General features: G+C 43.4%; 1 protein-coding gene across 3 annotated transcripts in view; it reads right to left on the bottom strand.

The window, feature by feature from the left end:
- The window catches only part of LOC115153175 (ras guanyl-releasing protein 3), a 47,122-nt gene extending 26,147 nt beyond the window's left edge, over positions 1-20,975 (bottom strand). For 2 of the 3 annotated variants that reach the window (XM_029698313.1, XM_029698315.1), the window contains exons 1-2: positions 20,751-20,975; positions 498-681 (exon numbers count right to left, since the gene is read on the bottom strand). In XM_029698313.1, coding sequence (XP_029554173.1) covers positions 498-567 — 70 coding nt within the window. In that variant the 5' untranslated portion in view covers positions 568-681; positions 20,751-20,975. The remainder of the gene's footprint in view (positions 1-497; positions 682-20,750) is intronic. The other variant, XM_029698316.1, reaches the window with a different exon arrangement.
- Positions 20,976-22,379: the final 1,404 nt, after the last annotated feature.

Below are 22,379 nucleotides of genomic sequence, written 5' to 3'. Positions count from 1 at the left end.
TGCCCAGTCAATTGTGCCTGTTCTGATGGCAAAAGAGGGTGCAACTCAATATTAGAAAGACATTCCTAATGTTTTGTACACTCAGTGTACTAGGTGGCTTCCACCCGGTTACATAACCCTGCACTTTAGAGGCTACCATATATATATATATATATATATATATATATAATGACGTGAAGTCACTGTCCACTTTAATAATGGAACACTAGTCACTTTAATAATGTTTACATATTTTTGCTTTACTCATCTCATATGTAAATACAGTATTCTATTCTACTGTATTTTAGTCTATGCCACTCCGACATTACTCATCCTAATATTTATATATTCCTTAATTCCATTATTTAACTTTTAGGTTGTGTGTATTGTTGTGAATTGTTAGATATTACTGCACTGTTGGAGATAGAAACACAAGCATTCTGCTACACCCACAATAACATATGCTAAACATGTGTATGTGACAAATAAAATGTAATATGGTTTGATTGGTCACTCACCAAAAGCCTGGATGCAGGCATCCAGTAGCATGTTGAGGGGGGCTGCCTTCCCCAGCGTCGATGTTCCCATGGTCCCAAAGGACGACTCCTCACAGCAGAGATGGGTTCACGCCCCCCGAGCGGGAGAACACATGGTACACCTCCACACTTGGAGGTCAGGGGTCAAAGCCTGCTCAGGAGCTCTCTGTGAGAAGAGGAGACACAGCCAGACTAAACAAACATTGCTTATATCCCTTTCTAAGATTATTGTAAACACATACAGACATGGGTGTGGATGTCGTTTATTCATCAGCACACAATCATAATTGCTGTTCTAATTCTGGACATATACACAGTCAATTCACCAGGTGTATTTCCATGTACATTACATATGGCCACTACATGGATGCTATACTAGGTTTTTCAATAGACTACAGTGGCTAGTGAAAAAAGCCAGTTCAGTGCATTCCATCAGCATCATGCTCCTCTCCTCCACATCTGCAGGAGTTGGGCCGTCTTCTGAGAACTCCCATGGCAGCCATCAATGTTTTATGACTTTCTGATGTGCTCAGTGCGTGATACCACCAAAACAGCTCATGATTCCATACAAATTGCATAATACTCTTCGGGCCCAGTGAGCCGGACAAGACTACATCTGTCTACCATGGCCTGGTTGGGGACTGGGTTTATGTAATCAGGATATATAATCTGGATCACTGAATATCAGTGATTGTCAGTTCATATAGTATCGCCACTGATGTCAACACAAAGTTAAGAAAAGTACAGACAAGGTCATTTTAGAATGTTATTCTAGGGTTTTAGATTCCCAGATTAGATTTTAAAACAACAATGAAGGTTGATATAGCAGAGCGAGTTGTCTGTAGTGACGACATTAGAGGTGGCATCATCGAAAGGTTTGGTTGGTGGTTTTGGAAACCGTGGCTGATTTGGATTGGTTGCAGTAACGGTGCGTGGGTAAGATCACCGAGGAAGCCAAGCCAGTAAAAAAGCCATATTACAACCTATGTTGTGATAATTGCGTTGTTTGTTCTATAACCCATTGCTTCATAGACCACCATGATATACAATAAGGCCGTGACAACAAAAAGACAACAGTCACACAATGGTGGAATAAATTCAACTACACGTATGTTTGATTCATTACTAAACCAGAGAGCAACATCTGTCCTGTGAAGTCCCCAAAGCAAACATTGCATGTACCAAACAGTTATATGACCTGCAAAATGGTCAAGCAAGTTGTTTTCGACAGTTTACTAAACAACTACTGATTCAGAACCACAGAGTTACCGCAAGTCAGCACATAGACAACAGGAGTGCTGCCTCCGCTACTCCAGAACCATTTCAATTGAAACATTTAAACATCATCAAATCAACAAGGCTATATATATATATATATATATATATGCATAGTTTAATACTCTGAAAACCAACTTAAAGATACCAAAAACTATTTATGTTGCTAAATATCATGTGGCTGTCCATGGTACTGATTTCTGTCTGTGTGTGCGTGCATGCTTGCAAGTATTATTATTTTTTGACTCACCCTACATGCAAACTAGTTGAACGACAATGCCATCCTCCTCTCTTTCATGTTGAAACGGTCTATGGCTCTGTCATACAAAATGCTTGCTTGCTAAAATGCTTGCTAAAATGCTTGCTTGCCTGACTTCTTCACATGGGCAGCAATCAACCAGCTAAGTAGTTAACGTGAGCCTAAAAGGGCTAGGCTACATATTGAACTTCAATCGTTTCAGGCCAGTGGCACAACATATTCATTTATGGTTAGATCAGAATTGCCGTCATAATTATTTGTACAAGCCAATGATTTAGTCCAAATCCCATCTACATCCATGGCTTAGGAAAGGGCCAATTTAGCAAGCTAGATACAGCATGACATCAACACAATCAGACCAGAAATGAAGATGACGTTTCGCTTAGGATGTGATTTGATTGGTGAGAAGGTTAATCCAAAATGGCCTCCAAACAGACTAGAAATGAAAATGATGTTTTGCTTAGGATGTGATTTGATTGGTGTGAAGTCAAATCCAAACTGGCCTCCAAACAGACCAGAAATGCCCTTGGGGGGCATTTTGCTGCACCAGGACAACCCACAGTTGAGCTCAGCTCAACGCTGATTGGCTAATTATTGGTGGGGGTTAGGGTCAGGAGTGGTGTGTGTGCGTGTGTGTGTATGCATGAATGCGTGCGCACATGCTTTTTCTGGAAATGAAATCATGCCCTTGTCCCTTGACTGTAAGGTGATTAGTGAGCTCTCTCTAGCTGCAGACGGAGTTGATAAGATCTTAAAAGATGGACATAGAATGGATGTGTTACCGTACTGACTAGTATGTGTCCTTCAACTCCGATTCATCTTCGTTAATGTTAAGATGGATGACGTCCATGGCCTTGACTGAAGGCGACCTTTCTTAATTAAGGCTCGGCGACAAACGTACGTAAATCAAGGCCTGTTCTCGGATTGCCTTGGTGCAAACATTAATCAACTCTGCCATGGAGATTCATGTCAAGCTACCTACTTCAATCCCATCTCAAGCCTCCTGCCTATCACAGTTTCAGGTGCATTTGAAATATAACAAACTGATTTGCACTAGTTCCGTGATTACGATGAATGACTCAAATGTCAAATGTAAATGTTCTACAACATACAGTATATATTGCATTTGAATAGTAACATACTGCATGCATATTGATATATTAATAAATACATATTATGTCAGTAGTCTATGCAAAGGGAAGAGGAAATGCGTGAGGAAGTTTTGATCAACATTCAACTCAGTGGAAATATGTGAATCTGTTCCGTTGTTACCTAGCCAATAGCCTATCACTGCACTGAAACAGAACAGCAGATGCTTAGAGCCGAACTGGACATCATGACAGATAGGCCCAAGCTTGTTCATCTCAAGCAATTACAGTTGATTAATAAGTATAAAGGCACTAACAGCAGCCCTAAATAGATGAGGTTGATCATGCACCATGGTTTTCCATCATGATCTGCGACATGATCTCCACTTCATGGACTTTGAAGCAGTTACAAGAGCCATAACAATTGGTCTAAAATCCTACTAATTTCTACCCCTTATTCTGGGTATTTCACCTCCAACTCCCTGTGCAGTCAGTCACACAGTCTGCCTTTGTGTAGCTCCGCACAGAGCCAGAGTGCAGACAAATGCCAAAAGCCAAGCAACCTTGGAGGGTCACACTTCAATCAGCTGAGAGGAGCACTGATAAACAACAGCCAAAGGTCTCCAACTCAGCTACTGCTTTGACTCCAGGTTCACCATACATTTTGTGCTCAAAGCATACAATGAGCTATTTGGTCAATACAGTTGTAAACACAGAGTTGTACAGTAGCGTCCTGAATGACATAATTAGTCTATGCTGAAAATGTTGTTCTGACCCCACAGTGCAGAGGGACAGACAGAACCAACATAATCATCAGCTGTCAACTGGAAACTGCATGTTTCTCCACAAGCATGTCCAGTCAAAATGGTTCTACCTGGAACCAACAAGGCTTCTTCAAAGGGTTCTCCTATAGGGACTGCCAAGACAAGCCAAGGCTTGTTCAAGGCTACTTACTTACTTTATGGCAACACGAATGTTTGCAACACCTCGATTTGGTACATCCAATAGGACCTCACATTTATACCTCCACAAATACAGCAGGTAGCGTATAGGTAATATTATTGCACCGACTACTGTATCTTACGTGCTGTAGTTACATGACACCAAATGACTGTTGAGTTTGTTGTCCAGGGGTAAACATCCCTTATGTATCTTCTACATATACCCATGACACTGTTGGTCTTTGAACAGTTAAGACCACCCTGTGGGTGCTTAGATAACATTCTGCATGTCGAAGAGCCTTTAGCTCTGAACTCTGATTAACAGAATGAAATGTGAGCAGAATGTTGTGGCAGAGCAGCATGCTGTCTCAGGGATGTGCTAAAAGACATCTACTAAAAATGACCACAAAAATACCTTCTACAATTTCTCCTCAACCAAAAAAACCATTCCACAACCTCTCTAAATCAAACATCTTCTCCAACCAGAGAGAGATATCACGGTTAGCCACACAGGGCAGTGATGTACAGAAGCATGAAGAGTCTGCTGCCTTGAGCCTGAGGAGGACCTGGATCAGTAAATTGATTAATTGTCCATTACGTGGTAATCAGGCAGGCAACTCCAGCACCTACTCTCCACAGGGACACTCCAAAGCTTGACCCCTTCTATCCCCCTTTAGTCACTCCCCTTGTCCAGAGCTGATAGGAGCGGATGGATGGAAGCAATATGGCGGAAACTACTTAGGTATGGGCACCTTAGTACCATAGTAGTACTTAGTACTATAAGGCACTACTGCATATGAAAATGGAAGTGAAAGAGGGCAGACGGGAGGTACAGTAAGTGAAAACAGTTCTCTGTTGAAAAGCAACCTTGCTTGACTTAGTATCACTATTTTATAACGCCATCCACAACACAAGTGAGCCATAGAGAAATTAGAGGGAAGGAAGCTTGTTCTGAAAATGTCAATTCGAAGTGAACAGAATTCCTTCCTGTATTAAAGAAGCGCAGAAGCCGCAACGGAGCATCTGTCTTGAAGGAAAGGGTCATACGTTATTTATAATCTTGCATTTTCATGTTTGACTCATTTCCTATACGCCTCATAAATACTTGATTGATTGTTTGGATGTAGATGTACACGTAGGTGCATGCTCCTGCTCCAAGGATGGAAGCAGAAAGCCTGTAGAGCTACAGTTAGATGTTGCTTGTTTAAAGGACCCCAAAGTCACTACTTGTATCACAACCCAATGCAGGGTGCTTGTTTGTAAATAAAACATTCCTTGGTGGATTCAAGGCCTTGGCAGTTCAGTAAACAGAACAGTTCTGTTTTTCACAGAGCTGCGAGGGTTTTCCTAATCCTACTGACATGGATCCCTGTTTACTGTTCATTTTGATTGTTTATTTCACTTTTGTATATTATCTACCTCACTTGCTTTGGCAATGTTAACATATGTTTCTCATGCCAATAAAGCCCCTTGAATTGAATTGAATTGATCCCATACTATTGGCCTTGGGTGCAAAGGCTATACATTTCTTGCCACTCATGTTCATATTCCAAGAAAGTGTTTAATGTCTCCTTCTGTTTGTTAAAAATTGATAGCAGGTAATCTGTCTGTTTTCCAGGAAGTTTTACCATTGATACCACTCTCTATACAGCTTTAAAACACTTAAATGGTCACTATAGGCAATCCCACAGCTAGACACACTGCTATATGAGTGTGGGCGCATTTGGGGTAAACACTGGAGTACTAAGGAAAATGTATATTTCAACACAAAGGGTGTCCTCATTTGAGAGCACTATAGAAATATGGAACAGTTTTATATTTGTTATTATCAGGAGGATAGGATGAATCTGGTAAAGTAACCTCAATACACACACACACACACACACACACACACACACACACACACACACACACACACCTCTACAATCCCACCTGTTTTGACAACTACCCCATCACCATTGCCTGACCCCCACTCTATTGATACCAACACCTCTACACAACCCAATCATGTATCTGAGGTGGCTGAGGTTACTGGCTGAGGTAATAACAGCAACTGATGACAACACAGTAACAAGCCCATGTGTACACATTAAAACACACTAGAGACGGGATTCCATGCTAGACAGTTACACCCTCTAGATCATCATTATAATTGCCAACTAAAATAATTGACAGGGGGCACCATTGACTTATGTCATCAAAATGTTTCTTAAAATAAATACATATTATTTTGAAATTATTTTCAAATAATTTGTATACACGGAGGGACCTGGAAACGCAGACACAGTGGATGGATAAATCAAAGTTTAGCAGGTGTTATAGTGGTGCAGCAAAATGCTTATGTTACTAGATCCTAACAATGCAGTCAAATGTCAAAGAGCAAAAATGTAAAGAAAAACAGCGAAAAAGAAAGGCAAGAAATCAAGAACGGCGGGATGAATCCAATTAACAACCCAAATAGCGCTGTAGCAATATCAAAATGCAATCTATACATATGTACACCAGGGGAATATTTATTTTAAAAAAAATTTCACCTTTATTTAACCAGGTAGGCAAGTTGAGAACAAGTTCTCATTTACAATTGGGACCTGGCCAAGATAAAGCAAAGCAGTTCGACACATACAACACAGAGTTACACATGGAGTAAAACAAACTTACAGTCGTAGAAAAGTCTATATACAATGTGAGCAAATGAGGTGAGATAAGGGAGGTAAAGGCAAAAAAGGCCTTGGTGGCAAAGTAAATACAATATAGCTGTAACGGTTGTCGTCGGATAAAGCGGACCAAGACACAGCGGGGAAATGTGCACTCATCTTCTTTTTTATTTAGTTGGCAAAGGTGAACCAAAAATAAACACGTACACAAAAAGAAAACAACGAATAACAGTCCTGTAAGGCTTGAAGCAATACACAGAAACAATCTCCCACAAAACACAAACAAAACACATACCTATATATAGGACTCTCAATCAGAGGCAACTAAAAACACCTGCCTCCAATTGAGAGTCCAACACCCAATTACCTAGACATAGAAATACTAAACTAGAGAGAAGAGAACATAACCCAAAAGCAGGAAATAATAAATCAAACACCCTTCTAAACAAACCACCACCCCGAACCACAAAACAAGTACCCTCTGCCACGTCCTGACCAAACTACAATACAAATAACCCCTATTACTGGTCAGGACGTGACAGTACCCCCCCCCCCCCCCCAAAGGTGCAGACCCCGGATGCACCTCACATAAATAAATACCCCCCAACACAAAAAATCCCCCTAAACTAAAGGGAGGGAAGGGAGGGAAGGGAGGGTGGCTGCCGTCACCGACGGCACTTGTGCAACCCCCCCCCCCCCAACCCACCTATACTGGAGGTTGCTCAGGTTCCGGTCTACTACCCCCACCCAACCTGTCCACCCCTGCAGAATACTCAGGGCTGCAGAGCGTCTCTGGGGGCTCCGGACTGTAGGCCGACTCTAGCTCCAGACTGTCGGCAGACTCACTCGGTTCCGGGCTGCAGGCAGACTCACTCGGTTCCGGACTGCAGGCAGACTCACTCGGTTCCGGACTGCAGGCAGACTCACTCGGTTCTGGACTGCAGGCAGACTCACTCGGTTCCGGACTGGACACTATTGCCGGATACTCTGGACTGGACACTGTTGCCGGATACTCTGGACTGGACACTGTTGCCGGAAGCTCGAGACTGAGCTGACGCACTGGAAGCCTAATGCGTGAGGCTGGTAGTGGAGCTACCAGACTGGAGACACGCACTTTAAGGCTAGTGCGAGGAGCGGGAACAGGCTGAGTTGGACAGGGCTGACGTATTGGAGGCCTGGTGCTGGTACTGGATATATCGGGCCGTGGAGAAGCACTGGCGGTCTCTATCGCACCTCCTGCACAACCCGTCCTGGCTGGATGGAACTAGTAGCCCTGTACGAGCGGAGTGCTAGTACAGGGCAAACTGGGCTGTGCAGGGGCCTGATGGTTGCCGTGCGTAGAGCGGGCGTACGGTAGCCTGGACCTAGGAGGCGCACCGGTGGCCAGATGCGCTGCGCAGGCATCCTCCTACCAGGCTGGATGCCCACTCTAGCACGGCATTTGCGAGGGGCTGGGATCACTCGCACCGGACTGTGCGTGCGTATGGGCGAGATCGTGCGTACTTCCGCATACCTAGGCGCTCTCCACTCCATACGTCCTTCCCAAAAAGCACGGGGAGCTGGCTTAGGGCTCACCCTTGGCCCAGCCAAACTACCCGTGTGCCCCCCCAAAAAATGTATTGGGGGTGCCTCTCGTGCTTCTCCCTCAGCGCGTACAAAGCCTCGTACCGATGCCTCTCCGCCTTGGCTGCCTCTATTTCCTCCCGTGGGCGACGGTATTCCCCAGCCTTGTGCCAAGGTCCAGCCCCGTCCAAAATGTCCTCCCATGTCCAATTCCCCTGATAGTCCATATAATTGTTTCCTTACTCCGCTGCTTGGTCCTTGGTTGGTGGGAGATTCTGTAATGGTTGTCGTCGGATAAAGCGGACCAAGACACAGCGGGGAAATGTGCACTCATCTTATTTTTTATTTAGTTGGCAAAGAAGGTGAACCAAAAATAAACACGTACACAAAAAGAAAACAACGACGAATAACAGTCCTGTAAGGCTTGAAGCAATACACAGAAACAATCTCCCACAAAACACAAACAAAACACATACCTATATATAGGACTCTCAATCAGAGGCACCTAAAAACACCTGCCTCCAATTGAGAGTCCAACACCCAATTACCTAGACATAGAAATACTAAACTAGAGAGAACATAGAACATAACCCAAAACCCGGAAATAATAAATCAAACACCCTTCTAAAGAAACCACCACCCCGAACCACATAAAACAAGTACCCTCTGCCACGTCCTGACCAAACTACAATACAAATAACCCCTATTACTGGTCAGGACGTGACAATAGCAAGTAAAATACTGGAATGGTAGATTTGTAGTGGAAGAAAGTGCAAAGTAGAAATAAGTAGAAATAATGGGGTGCAAAGGAGCAAAATAAATAAATAAATGAATGAATACAGTAGAGGAGGAGGTAGTTGTTTGGGCTAAATTATAGATGGGCTATGTACAGGTGCAGTGATCTGTGAGCTGTTCTGACAGCTGATGCTTAAAGCTAGTGAGGGAGAAAAGTGTTTCGAGTTTCAGAGATTTTTGTAGTTCGTTCCAGTCATTGGCAGCAGAGAACTGGAAGTAGAGACGGCCAAAGGGGGAATTGGCCTGCTGGAGAGATATACCTGCTGGAGCGCGTGCTACAGGTGGGTGCTGCTATGGTGACCAGTGAGCTGAGATAAGGGGGGACTTTACCTAGCAGGGTCTTGTAGATGACCTGGAGCCAGTGGGTTTGGCGACGAGTATGAAGTGAGGGCCAGCCAACGAGAGCGTACAGGTCGCAGTGGTGGGTAGTATATGGGGCTTTGGTGACAAAATGGATGGCACTGTGATAGACTGGATCCAGTTTATTGAGTAGTGTATAGGGAATTGGAGGCTATTTTGTAAATGACATCGCCGAAGTCGAGGATTGGTAGGATGGTCAGTTTTACGAGGGTATGTTTGGCAGCATGAGTGAAGGATGCTTTGTTGCGAAATAGGAAGCCAATTCTAGATTTAACTTTGGATTGGAGATGTTTGATGTGAGTCTGGAAGAAGAGAGCTTACAGTCTAACAGACACCTAGGTATTTGTAGTTGTCCACATATTCTAAGTCAGAACCGTCCAGAGTAGTGATGCTGGACGGGCGGGCAGGTGCGGGCAGCGATCGGTTGAAGAGCATGCATTTAGTTTTACTTGTATTTAAGAGCAGTTGGAGGCCATGGAAGGAGAGTTGTATGGCATTGAAGCTCGTCTGGAGGGTTGTTAACACAGTGTCCAAAGAAGGGCCAGAAGTATACAGAATGGTGTACACAAGATAAATATGATGAATATACACAAGATAAACTAAGAATATGTACATCAGTAGATATATTAGAGTGAACTATGTCAAGAATAAATAAAGTGCGGTGTGTATAGGGCAGTGGTGGTCACAAAATTTCGTCAGCTGGTGAATGTCAAGCAAACTGTAACTGACCGTTAATTAACATAAGCACATTTAGCAGCTCTTGTCTTCCAAGCATAGCCTACAAGCCACTGATGCAGACCTTTAGAACATCTACATTTAAAAAGTACAATAAATGCATGTAATATAGCCTATACCTTGACAATAAAACCATTATTTATTTTAGACAGGTCTAAAGAAACATGATATAAAGAAAATGTAGTCTATTTCAAGCTATATGTTTTGATTTTTAGTAGATTCTAAGGCTGCATGACGTGACTTTAATGATGATTTGAAAAAAGTTGCATGAAAGGCATGAGCACTGCTTTGTTTTTTGTGCAGGCTCTACACACTTCATCAGTCTCTCATTCACAATTTGACAAGCACTTGATAATGCCTGGAATTTCCCAGCGGCATCCCCTTTGTGTGGCCATAAATCCCCCCCCCCCCAAAAAAAAAATCCATGCCTTTTGCCGGCCAGTGACTGTTGTGCCCTTGGGCTGAATATTAGTAATAATAGTAATAGTAATAATTCCCTTGTCCTTGCGTGCTGCTTGCTCCGAAGCACCTCTCACTCACATGGCTCTCCGTCACATGATAGGGTTTTTCTCACAGGCTGCCAAGTGAAAACAGACACATCGGGGACGCAACTGCACACGTCCTTATCCAATTTCTAGGCGCATATTGAAGATATTGGAAGAACTGTCCATATTTACTTTTCGTCAGCCAACAAGATGAGTAGGCCTAATGAACAGCAAAAGCACTAGCCCATGTCACTGTACTATCCCAAACAGTACAAAAGTTAACCTATTCTATTCTGTGTGAGTAATAAATATTCCAAACATAGTCTGGGATAGTTGTGGGATGTGATAGATCTCAAATTAATACAACCACTAGCATCAAAAAAACTGTTTTACGCAATGAGGCTGATGCAACAGATCAGAACGTTTAGCTTAAAATGTTGATAAACTATTAGGCCTCAATCACACCGACAGCTTCATTGCATTTTGGTACACCAGAAGTACATTCATTTCCAATGAAACGCCGCATTTGCCTTGCAGCATTGAGTTGGCAGAGGCAGTTGCAGTGCGTTCGGTCTGGTGCATACGTTGGATTTATCGAACGTATGCATCAAACTGTATGCGTAGACGGCTTGACAGAAATGGTAGCAGAAGGTGAATGTTGAACTTTTGTTGCACACATATCCAGATGATGCTGCGTACTATTTTGCGCAATGATGCTGTCGGTGTGATCAAGGGAGTTAGGCTCTTTCTTCACATTATAAGAGCAACAACGTGCACATGGCAGTAGGCTATAAGCACCAATGTTCCGTTAGCGGGAAAACACCATTATCAAAAGTGACCGCAAAAGCGATTGTGCATTTAATGCTTTTATTATGAAGGTGCATTTTTATGGTGAAAGTCATCTTCCCCAAACCTCAAACTCACGTGTTGCGTACGTGCGCCAGTTAGTCTCTAGACCCGTTGTACAATCAAATCACATCAAATGTTTTTGGTTACATACACGTGTTTAGCAGATGTTATTGCGGTGTGTAGCGAAATGATTGTGCTTCTAGTTCCGACAGTGCAGCAATATCTAACAAGTAACATCTAACAATTTCACAACAACTCCCTAATACACACAAATCTAAGTAAAGGAATGGAATTAAGAATATATAAGTATGTGGATGGGCAATGTCAGAGCGGCATAGACTCAGATACAGTAGATAGTATAGAAAACAGTATATACATATGAGATGAGTAATGCAAGATATGTAAACATGATTAAAGTGACATTAAAGTGACTAGTGTTTCATTTATTAACCTCTACGGGCTAGGGGGCAGTATTGAGAATTTTGGAAAAAATATGTGCCCATTTTTAACTGCCTCCTACACCAACTCAGAAGCTAGAATATGCACATTATTACCAGATTTGGATAGAAAACACTCTGAATTTTCTAAAACTATTTGAATGGTGTCTGTAAGTATAACACAACTCATATGGCAGGCAAAAACCTGAGAAAACCTGAGAGAAAAAAAGAATTTTGTGGCTGTACTATTTTTTTTGTCATTGTTTATTAGATACCACAGTGAGAAAGGATTCATTTCGCAACTCCTACGGCTTCCACTAGATGTCAGCGATCTTTATAAAGTTGTTTGAAGCTTCTATGATGAACAGAGAGCAAATAAGAATGCAGTGAAGTTGACGTCCCTGGGATGTCGTCACTTCCATTATTGCCTGCACCTGCGCGATCATGAGACACGAGACATTTTTCAAAAACACAGGTGAGGTCGGGTTGAAACATTACTGATGTTTCACGTTAAAAATGGCTCTAAAGATTGATGCTAAACAACGTTTGACATGTTTGAACGAACGTAAATAGATTATTTTTGTAACTTTTTTAACTTTTCGCGTGACTTCACACCCCCACCCCGCGCTACTTTTTAGTAGCCACCGAAGCGCTAACAACATGGAACAACTTGGAGTTATTTGGACATCAATTATGAACTTTGTCAAAAGAAACCACATTTGTTGTGGACCTGGGATTCCTGGAAGTGCCAATGGATGAAGATAATCAAAGGTAATGGATTATTGACAATAGTATTATTGATATTACATGGTTACAAGATGATGCTAACATGTTTAGCCTACCCTATTGTTCTTAGCACAGCACCCGGTTTATTGCAACTTGTGATTTCCCAGTAAAGTTATTTTGAAATCTGGCAAGACAGTAGCATTTACGAAATGTTAAATTATAATTATTTGAATGACAATATTATAATTTACCAATGTTTTCGAATAGTAATTTTGAAAATTGTAACGTTGTTCACCGGAAGCATTTCAGAGAAGAAAAAAATCTGAATTTCACCGCTACTGTAAAATGCGGTTTTTGGATATAAATATGAACTTGATGGAACAAAAAATGCATGTATTGTATAACATAATGTCCTAGGAGTGTCATCTGATGGAGATTGTCAAAGGTTGGTGCATAATTTTAGCTGGTTTCTGCTTTTGGTGACGCCTGACCTTGAATTGAAAATGGATGTTTGGACTTTTGTGGCTATGTACTGTCCTAACATAATCTAACTTTATGCTTTTGCCGTAAAGCCTCTTTGAAAATCGAACAATGTGGTTAGATTAAGGAGATGTTTATCTTTTAAATGGTGTAAAATAGTTGATTGTTTGAGAAATTGAAATTATTAGATTTTTGATGTTTTGAATTTCCAGCCTTGCTAGCAATCCCGTCTCAGGGTTCATTGCTAACCCGTGGCCTCAATAGGTATTAAGGGGGTGTAGACTTTCTACAGGCAGTGTAAATGTGTACTAAGGTAGTCAAAAGTTTAGCGCAATATAATCTGAAATACAACGAAAACAAACTGCAAATGCATCCAACAAGTTTGTAGAGTCATTTCTAAACGATAAAACAGATAAGTAGGAAAATACCCTCAAATACTGTCGCCTCATATGAAACATTTTATTTCAAATCCAAAATGCTGGAGTATAGAGCCAAATCAAAAGTTTTAGCTTCACTGTCCAAATAAATACATACAGGAGTGTATTTACCAAATCAGTGGCTGGGTGGCGGCTTGTTTATTGTTTGATCAGCAAATTTAAGTGATATGCTAACTTCTTATTATGTAACAACCCCATGAGTAGATTGGTGTGTGTGTGTGTGTGTGTGTGTGTGTGTGTGTGTGTGTGTGTGTGTGTGTGTGTGTGTGTGTGTGTGTGTGTGTGTGCGCACATCCCTGTCTGCCTACGTATGTATGTGTGTGCATGAGCTAGCATTGTGGGTTATTTGCTGAGAATCCTCTCCCATTGAATTAATAAGGGTTGATGTGGGATTGCAGGTATGCAGTGTGGGACTGCGGAAGCGGCAGATCAATGGAATCTCAAAGAAGTACACCCCTCCTTATCTCAGGCAACATCCTTCCCCTGGTATCGGGGTCGGCATCTTCCCCTGGTATCGGGGTCGGCATTCGGAGCATAGCGCTCGCTCAGCTTGTGCTGATTCAAGGCTCAAACATTTAGCTCATTAAAACAAAAAAATCTCAAAACATTCATGCTCAAATGGAGTCGCATTATACTAGCCAATTCAGGTAACCAGTACAAACCTATCATCCATAAATAAAACGCCACCATTTTGAAAGCATAATCCTTAGCAGTCCTCAAATACTGTACATAGCTCAACAGCTCAGCGTCTACAGTCTAATACAGGATAGGCAACGTTGATGGGGGTGGGGACCACAAAGAATCATGAGGGGCCGCAGTTGCTCGAGGGTCTGAGCATCCCCCCCATCGGGTGTAGAGAAAAATGTTGCCGTTTTTAAAGAAAGCTTGCTGTAATTCTACACATTTTGCCATTGGGTGGAGAAGAGATTTAGCAAATGTATAACTATTTCCCTTAATTGTACACATTTTGCCATAGAAATGTTTTTAATATGACATCTAATTGAAACTGACTAACAAAATTAATGTGGGCCCTCCAGCCAGTAATTTGAACATGATGGCAAGTTTAGATAGCTGGGTGCTAAACTAATTTAGCAATCTGACCGTGCAAGAAACGATGAACGCGGTTGGGCTACAACAAGACCCCAAAAACAAAGCGCAGAGCCAAAGACCTGCACTTCTGTTGGAGCTGAGGTTGTATTTTTCCTCTAGCATTGCTCCACCTAAGGAGCCTGGCCCGCTCCTACGCAGACCCATTCACTGGAAACACCAGCATACTGCTCCAGTACTGTGTATCTTCTCTGGTCCTTTCTGTGTCTGACCCACTTCAATTGTATCCCTCGCTCTCCTTGTACAGCGTAGCGGCTAACTCCTGCTAGACCGCGGATTGTTTGTCTACATGGCAAGTAGACTTCCTCCTATTCTTTCTGAACAACCTGTTTCCCTGAGCTGGACTAAAAATAGGGCCCACACAAGGTAAAGTGGAATAGAGCAGGGCAGGAAATGTGTCACAATAAGAGTCTCTCTCTCTGAGAACTAACCCTTTATAACCGACGTCTGCTTTCACTCGAAGCAGGGGGGGTTATGAAACTATTTGGCCCTCAGGAATTAAAGTCCAATCAATTCCCCATCTCTGGAGCAGCAAAGTTAGAGGCAGCATGGACCAGACACTTAGAGAGCCCATCCGTATTCAGTCAACGTAAGTGTGTGTGTCTGAGTGCGTGTGTGAGAATGCTGCCAACCCAGGCCTCTCTGATGCTGCACACATTGTTTTGTCTCCTCATGAGAAAACAAAATCCCCTAAACAAAAGCAGTTTGTGCATATCCTGCCGCTTGGACATGCAAGTAACAAGCAACAATGGACCATGGGACGCTACAGAACATCCCTGGCCATTACCACTGCATTACCACATTACCATTACCATGTAGCCTTCTGAAATCAAGAGACAATATTGAGGCAACATGTGACTTTTCCACACAAGCATTCATTCACATATGGAGAAAGAAAGGTGTTGTTTTAACTACTGTATCATTAGTCATGTTCCTAGAATACTTCTGGTCAACTATTCTATCAAGTAGGAACATTTCTTCTCCAAGAAGAGTCTATTGATGGCTATAGTTTTCTTGGGAATGGAAGTCTTGCTAAAATTATTACTAATGATTGATGTCTTTGCCCTTTAGTGCACTTAATCGGGCCCAACAGAATATCATTTCTTAGTTCAAAAACCACAACATTTGTCTCTGTTACTATGACAAATAGATTTACCAGTTTTGGACTTACGCAATAATTATTGTAAGTGGTATGTTTCAAATAACAATGGGCTCTATTCAATCTGTAACCGCTGAAGTGTTACAGATTGTGCATCAGAAATTTAAAGGTAATATCCAATTGAGCCAACATATGCAGTGATTACTGTGAAGGCAGTCTCTGCTAACGCGGGAACATTGCCTTTAAATTTCAATCAAGCTGTAACGCTGAACTTCCGCGATACGGATTGAATAGAGCCCAATGTTGTCACCTGTCCTTTCTCTCCTAAATCACTCTGTAGTCTTCTGTATCCTTATAACTTATTATTGTTTTGAAAAGCATTGTTGTATGGTAGGTCCCACTGTTTTGTCATGCAGTTCACTTAATCTATTATGTAGCATGTTAGACGTACAAGGGTATGATTCATGTATGCAAGTCTTCATTCTGTACTAGGTTCTCTTGTCAACATATGTCAACATTTCAATCTCGCTCAATTTCAGAGCGTTTGGCAACAAACAGAAAATGTCAACAAAAAAATCATGTCTTTCCAGCGATGGGGAATTTTCTTAAGAATCCAGTGGGATTGTCTCAGGGAGATGAGGTGGACAACATACAGTAGAATGTGTTGCATTGTGGGAAAGCTGGTTATTTGACATGAGCTGTGGTGAGCAGCTACCTGTAAACAAATGTACTTAGACATGGTCCATTGGTGTCTGTGGTGGGGGACTAAGTGTTTTTTAACACCAATGTAATACGTGGTGGTGAGGTTATTTCTCTCTGTCTCCTCCGATCAAATGGTGGCAGAACTGGCGCGTGCACAAGAACACTCCTCAGACCCCCTAGAAAAGGGATTCTCAACAAGGGGGGCCCGGAACCTAGAGGGCCTCAATTAATTGTCCGAGGGGTATTCATGGACAAGCAGGGAAGAACAATGAGATCACTTTTTGGGTGGAAGAGTACTGTCTGACTGGACAATTACACAGAAAACTATAAATATATAGGTCAGAGGCCAGTCAAACTAGACATGAGCAAGTATTAATAGACAGAGTACAAAGCCACAACTTCAACCTACCAGTCTACTAAGTATAAACATTCTTATTGCTTAGCATGTTCTTAATACCGTCCAGGAAGTATAGCTCCACTCACACTATCCTTAAAACCCATTAATCCCAGCCTTCCAGAGTAACAGACCAGTCCCCTAACTGCCACCCCTTGTGCTACCTACACCGCTACCAACTGGCCTCTTCTCTCCCTCTGTCAAGCTCTCTGTCGGCACAGTCAATGAAACACAGACACCCCCAGAAGTGTGGAGCGAGTGAGCGCTGCCAACCCATGCACGCACACACATACACGCGCACACACATACACGCGCACACACGCACACACACACACACACACACACACACACACACACACACACACACACACACACACACACACACACACACACACACACACACACACACACACACACACACACACACACACACTATAAATAGCCCCAGGGTTTACTGGAAACAAAAGCCCCGGCCCACGGCTGCTCTGCAAATAACAATCTGTGTAGCCTTGCTTGAGACAGCAGGAGGGAGAGGCAAAGAGAGAGGAGTGTGTGAGTGAGTGAGATAATAATGAGAGAGAAAAGAGGTGTGTGAACATTTCCCCTCAGATTTGTCCTGTTTTTATTTTATTTGTATGTCAAATTAAGTACCAAACTTCATTTTCTGTCTGTGGCATTTTGCAGAGAGGGCACACTGACTGGACCATGCAAAGACTACCCCCCCCCATTCTCCTTAGTAAGTGGTTCCTTCTGATGTGCACCACGGAGCACAGATATGCTACATCAGTGGAGGAGGTGAGACAGTGTCGATGGGTGCATGACGCCGCTGTGTGTGTGTGTGAGAGACAGAGAGAGAGAGAGAGAGAGGAAGAGAGGGACATAAAGAGAAAGGTAAAAGACACAGAGGAAGAGAGCTATCTCCCATGGTAGTGATTTATCTCTCCGTCTCAGTGGTCTGCTGGTCATAATTAATCAGCTGGCAGGTGCAGGTGGAGCAGATAGGGGTGCCGATCGAAGAGAGAGCGAGGGAGAGGAAAGAGAGAACGGAGAGAGGGATCGAGAGACAGAGAGGAGAGAGGAGAGAGAAGGAGGGAAGGAAGAGAGGAGAGAGAAGGAGGGAGGGAAGAGAGGAGAGAGAAGGAGGGAAGGAAGAGAGGAGAGAGAAGGAGGGAAGGAAGAGAGGAGAGAGGAGAGAGAAAGAGGGAAGGAAGAGAGGAGGGCCTGTTAGTAAAGGTTGTTAAAAAGAGGTATTAACAGGCTGGCTATCTCAGGCTGGTATCTGACTGGGACCTGACAGGCAGTATAGGTGTGGGGAGGACTGTCAAGTGCCTGAGGCACTCTCTGTCTAGTCACTAGCTCCAGATGTACTTTGACATTACATTTTTAAAAGGGGGGTTATCTTTTATGTTGCCTATCTAACAGCTTAGAGAGAGAGACAGAAAAGTTAGGTAAAGAAAGGAATAATAAAACAAGCATGTGACTAGAATATAGTGTCCTCCATTCTCTCAGGATCTATAGCTACTGCTGCTACTGACAACACACGCATAGAAAGTCTGCAGTGGGAACACTATTACCATGCATTATGATCATAGCATTACTATATTTTTTACCCAATATAGCTTTTATATTATCAACTATTACACTAACTGAATTAAACTACTATACTGTTTTAGCATCCTCTATGTTGATTACACAAGGACAGCTTGTGTGCATCTTTACTGTAGGTAAGTTGCCACATCCCCCCACAAGATAACTGCCTTTTATTAAATTCATGTTCTTTTATAAATCTCAATGAGGCTGTCAGGGAGCCACCCCTCTGTGATGTCATCCGTCACGCTTCAAACACACCATGGGTGACACAGGGCAAAGCTAGATTTCATGTCTTGGACACACACACATACAGTACCCCCCTACTGATAAAACAAATATAAACGCAACATGCAAAAATGTCAAAGATTTTACTGAGTTACAGTTCATAGAAGAAAATCTGTAAATTTAAATAAATAAATTAGGCCCTAATCTATGGATTTCACGACTGGGCAGGGGCGCAGCCATGGGTAGGCCCACCCACTGGGGAGCCAGGCCCAGCCAATCAGAATGAGTTTTTCCCCTATAAAGGGCTTCATTACAGACAGAAATACTTCTTGACATGCCACACCTGTCAGGTGGATGGATTATCTTGACAAAGGAGAAATGCTCACTAACAAGGATATAACTGTCACGGTTGTCGTAAGAACGGGACCAAGGCGCAGTGGATGTTGAGTTCCACATATTTATTCTAGGTTGCAGCAGACTGCTAACCGTATCCTCTGGTCGGATGTTGAGCAGAACACACTTGCACAACATCTCTCTCATCTCTCTCTCTCCCAACTTCCCCATTGCCTCCCTGACGGTCTCTGGCTCTTCAGGGTGAGTGCAGGGAGCAAGCACATGACGTACCGGGCTGGGGAGGTGCATTGGAGATCTGGTGCGTGGAGCCGGCACAGATGGCACCGGACTGATGACCTGATCTTCAGCCCGCCTGCGCTGCAGCCTACTTTTCGCCAACATTATTCTCCGATATCCTTCTTCACATTGCTCCATCGACTCCCAGGCGGGCTCTGGCTCTCTCCTTGGGTCGACCGACCACTTCTCTATTGCCTGCTCCATGTGCTCTGGCTCTTCCCGCGGCTCAGCCGGCCACCCCTTGTGCCCCCCCAAAAAAATCTTGGGGTTGTCCTTGGGCTTTCTGTGGCCGCGAACCCCGGCGTCATCGCTGTCCTCCATTATTACCTTCCATCTGCCGCCAACGAAGGGTTTCGCATCCACCCATCACTTCTTCCCATGTCCAAAACTCCTTTACCTCGTGGATACGCTGCTTGGTCCTCTTTTGGTGGGATATTCTGTCATGGTTGTCGTATGTTGAGTTCCACATATTTATTACAAAGTGAAACTTTAAGCAAAAGCAAATAAATCAATAAACGAACAACGAAACGTGACTACGTGGTGCACATGCACAAACACAAAACAATATCCCACAAACACAGGGGGGAAAAATAGCTACTTAAATATGATCCCCAATTAGAGGCAACGATTACCAGCTGCCTCTAAATGGGAACCAAACCAAAACACCAACATAGACATTTTAAACTAGAACACCCCCTCGTCACGCCCTAACCTACTACACCATAGAGAAACAAGGGCTCTCTATGGTCAGGGCGTGACATTAGCAAGGATATCAACAAATTTGTGTCCACAATTTGAGATAAATTTGCTTTTTTGTGCATATGGAACATTTCTGGGATCTTTTTTTTCGGCTCATGAAAAATGGGACAAACAGTTGACACGTTGCGTTTATATTTTTGTTCGGTGTACATCAATGCACACACACGTTTTGTTACAGAAGTTTTTACGCAGACACACGCTCACAGCAAATACCACCTCACTTGCAACACTGCTTATCAGACTGGCCTTGAGGCTAAATTAAAGTAGTGCATCTCTCTACGTGCCTCAGACGCTGACACTCGGTCATATTTTGGCAGAGTTATGTTACTGCAGTGGTAGCAACTCATTTCCAGAGCTCATTAATAAACAAACGGGGTGGGACTTCTCCCCTATTTTCTATAGGAAACACATTGTCCAAAAACACCTGTTCCACAAACTTCTCTCAATCAAATAATTATCCTCCAACAACAGCACACCGCGCTCTTTTCGCACCCATCCACCTGAAATCTCCACTCAACTTCAACATTCAGGTGAAAAGAGCCTTTGTTGATGTGCGTTTTAGCTCAGTTGCTGAGTATGACAGACACAGTGAGAGTCTCCAGTCTCAGCTGGAGCTGAATTTTCTGTGTAGCATTTTGTTCTTACCTCTGTCTCTTCTTCGGTATGGCTTACTCTCAGTGGGACAGGAGTAGTTGAGTCCTGACTCTGCTGTGGAAACTTTCCACTCAAGCTTAGGCAGCACTGTGTGCTGTGTGGTGCTCTCTGACAGTGTGAGCGACTCTAGCTCTCAGCTGCACCGGAGAGGCTAAACAAAAACAGCGTGCTGTGCAGAGAAAGAAGCATGTGATCACAGCCCTCTGTGTCTGTGTGCCTGCTCTCTCTCTCTCTCTCTCTCTCTCTCTCTCTCAATCTCTCTCTCTCTCTCTCTCTCTCTCTCTCTAGTGAACACTCTCTTGAACGCATTCTCTTGAAAACACTCCTTTTCTCTGTGCTCTACACTCTGAGCGCTCTCTCTTCTCATATCTCTCAAACTATTTCTGCTCTCTCTCTCTCACACATAAAAAGGATCCAAACATTTCAAAGGTCCCTGTATGCATGGCACTCAAGGGCTGAAACACACACGCACGCACGCACGCATACACACACACACCATCTCTCCTCTCTATCTCACTATCAATGCTGTTACACTTTCTCTCAGATCACTCCTCTCGCTCTTTGGGGCTGAGTCTGGTGCGAGGCTCTCTCCCCCACTCATGACATTTGAAGCTATGTGAAGCAGTTCTGGCTGCAAGAGTAGAGTTGTATCAGCCAATCAAATACTTCCTCCATACATGAACTTAGGCATGCTCACACATTTGAAGCATGTTGTTCAAACACGTACGCAAGCAGGCATGCACACACAAACATGCACACACACATGCCTGCCAATCATGTAGTCCCTTCACAGCCAATCTGTGTAATAATTCCATGTGGATTGGATTTGAGAAAGAGGGTCTGTTCTGTTCAAATAGGAGCTGTATAAATCAGATGAGATACTGCTGTCTTCCTTGCCATGGTGGAGAACAGGTTTACAGTCCAGACAAGACCTGTCTACTGCAAGTGGCTCTCAAAGCAAACTAACCTAACCCAGATACAGTGAAGGAAAAAAGTATTTGATCCCCTGCTGATTTTGTACGTTTGCCCACTGACAAAGAAATTATCAGTCTATAAATTTAATGGTAGGTTTATTTAATCAGTGAGAGTGTCACGAATCCCACCGAAGGTGGCTCCCCTGCCTGCTCGGGCGGCGCTCGGCGGTCGTCGTCACCGACCTACCAGCCGCCGCTGATCCCTTTTTCCTTTTCGTTTGGTATGTCTTATTGTTTGCACCTGTTCCTCATTTGGTCTTTTGATTTTGGTTATTTAAGCCTGGTTAGCCCGCCCAGTGTTGTGCGGGATTATTTTAGCGTCAGGTTGTGTTTTTGTAGTTGGATGTGCTGGCGATTTACTACTGTAATATTGTATGCATGCTGTGCACCTGTTTTGGGCACTTGGCATTTTTTCCACGCCGTTTGTGTTGGCGTCGATCGTGTTGTGTTTTTGTTTAAATAAACACAAAGTTCCGTACCTCCGCTCTCTGCGCCTGACTCCTACCACCACTCCTAGCAACCGTCTGACAGAATCTCGCACCAGCTATGGAGTCAGCAGGAGCAGCCTCCCCTCCTCTCCCATCGATGGAGGAACGGGTCCTTCCCCATACCACCATCCTCCACCGAATCGGCTCAGCGATGGAGC

This window comes from Salmo trutta, chromosome 18 (assembly GCF_901001165.1).
Source record: "Salmo trutta chromosome 18, fSalTru1.1, whole genome shotgun sequence".
Taxonomy (NCBI): domain Eukaryota; kingdom Metazoa; phylum Chordata; class Actinopteri; order Salmoniformes; family Salmonidae; genus Salmo; species Salmo trutta.
Note: the sequence above shows the minus strand (reverse complement) of the source record. Positions and strands in the feature narration are given on the sequence as shown.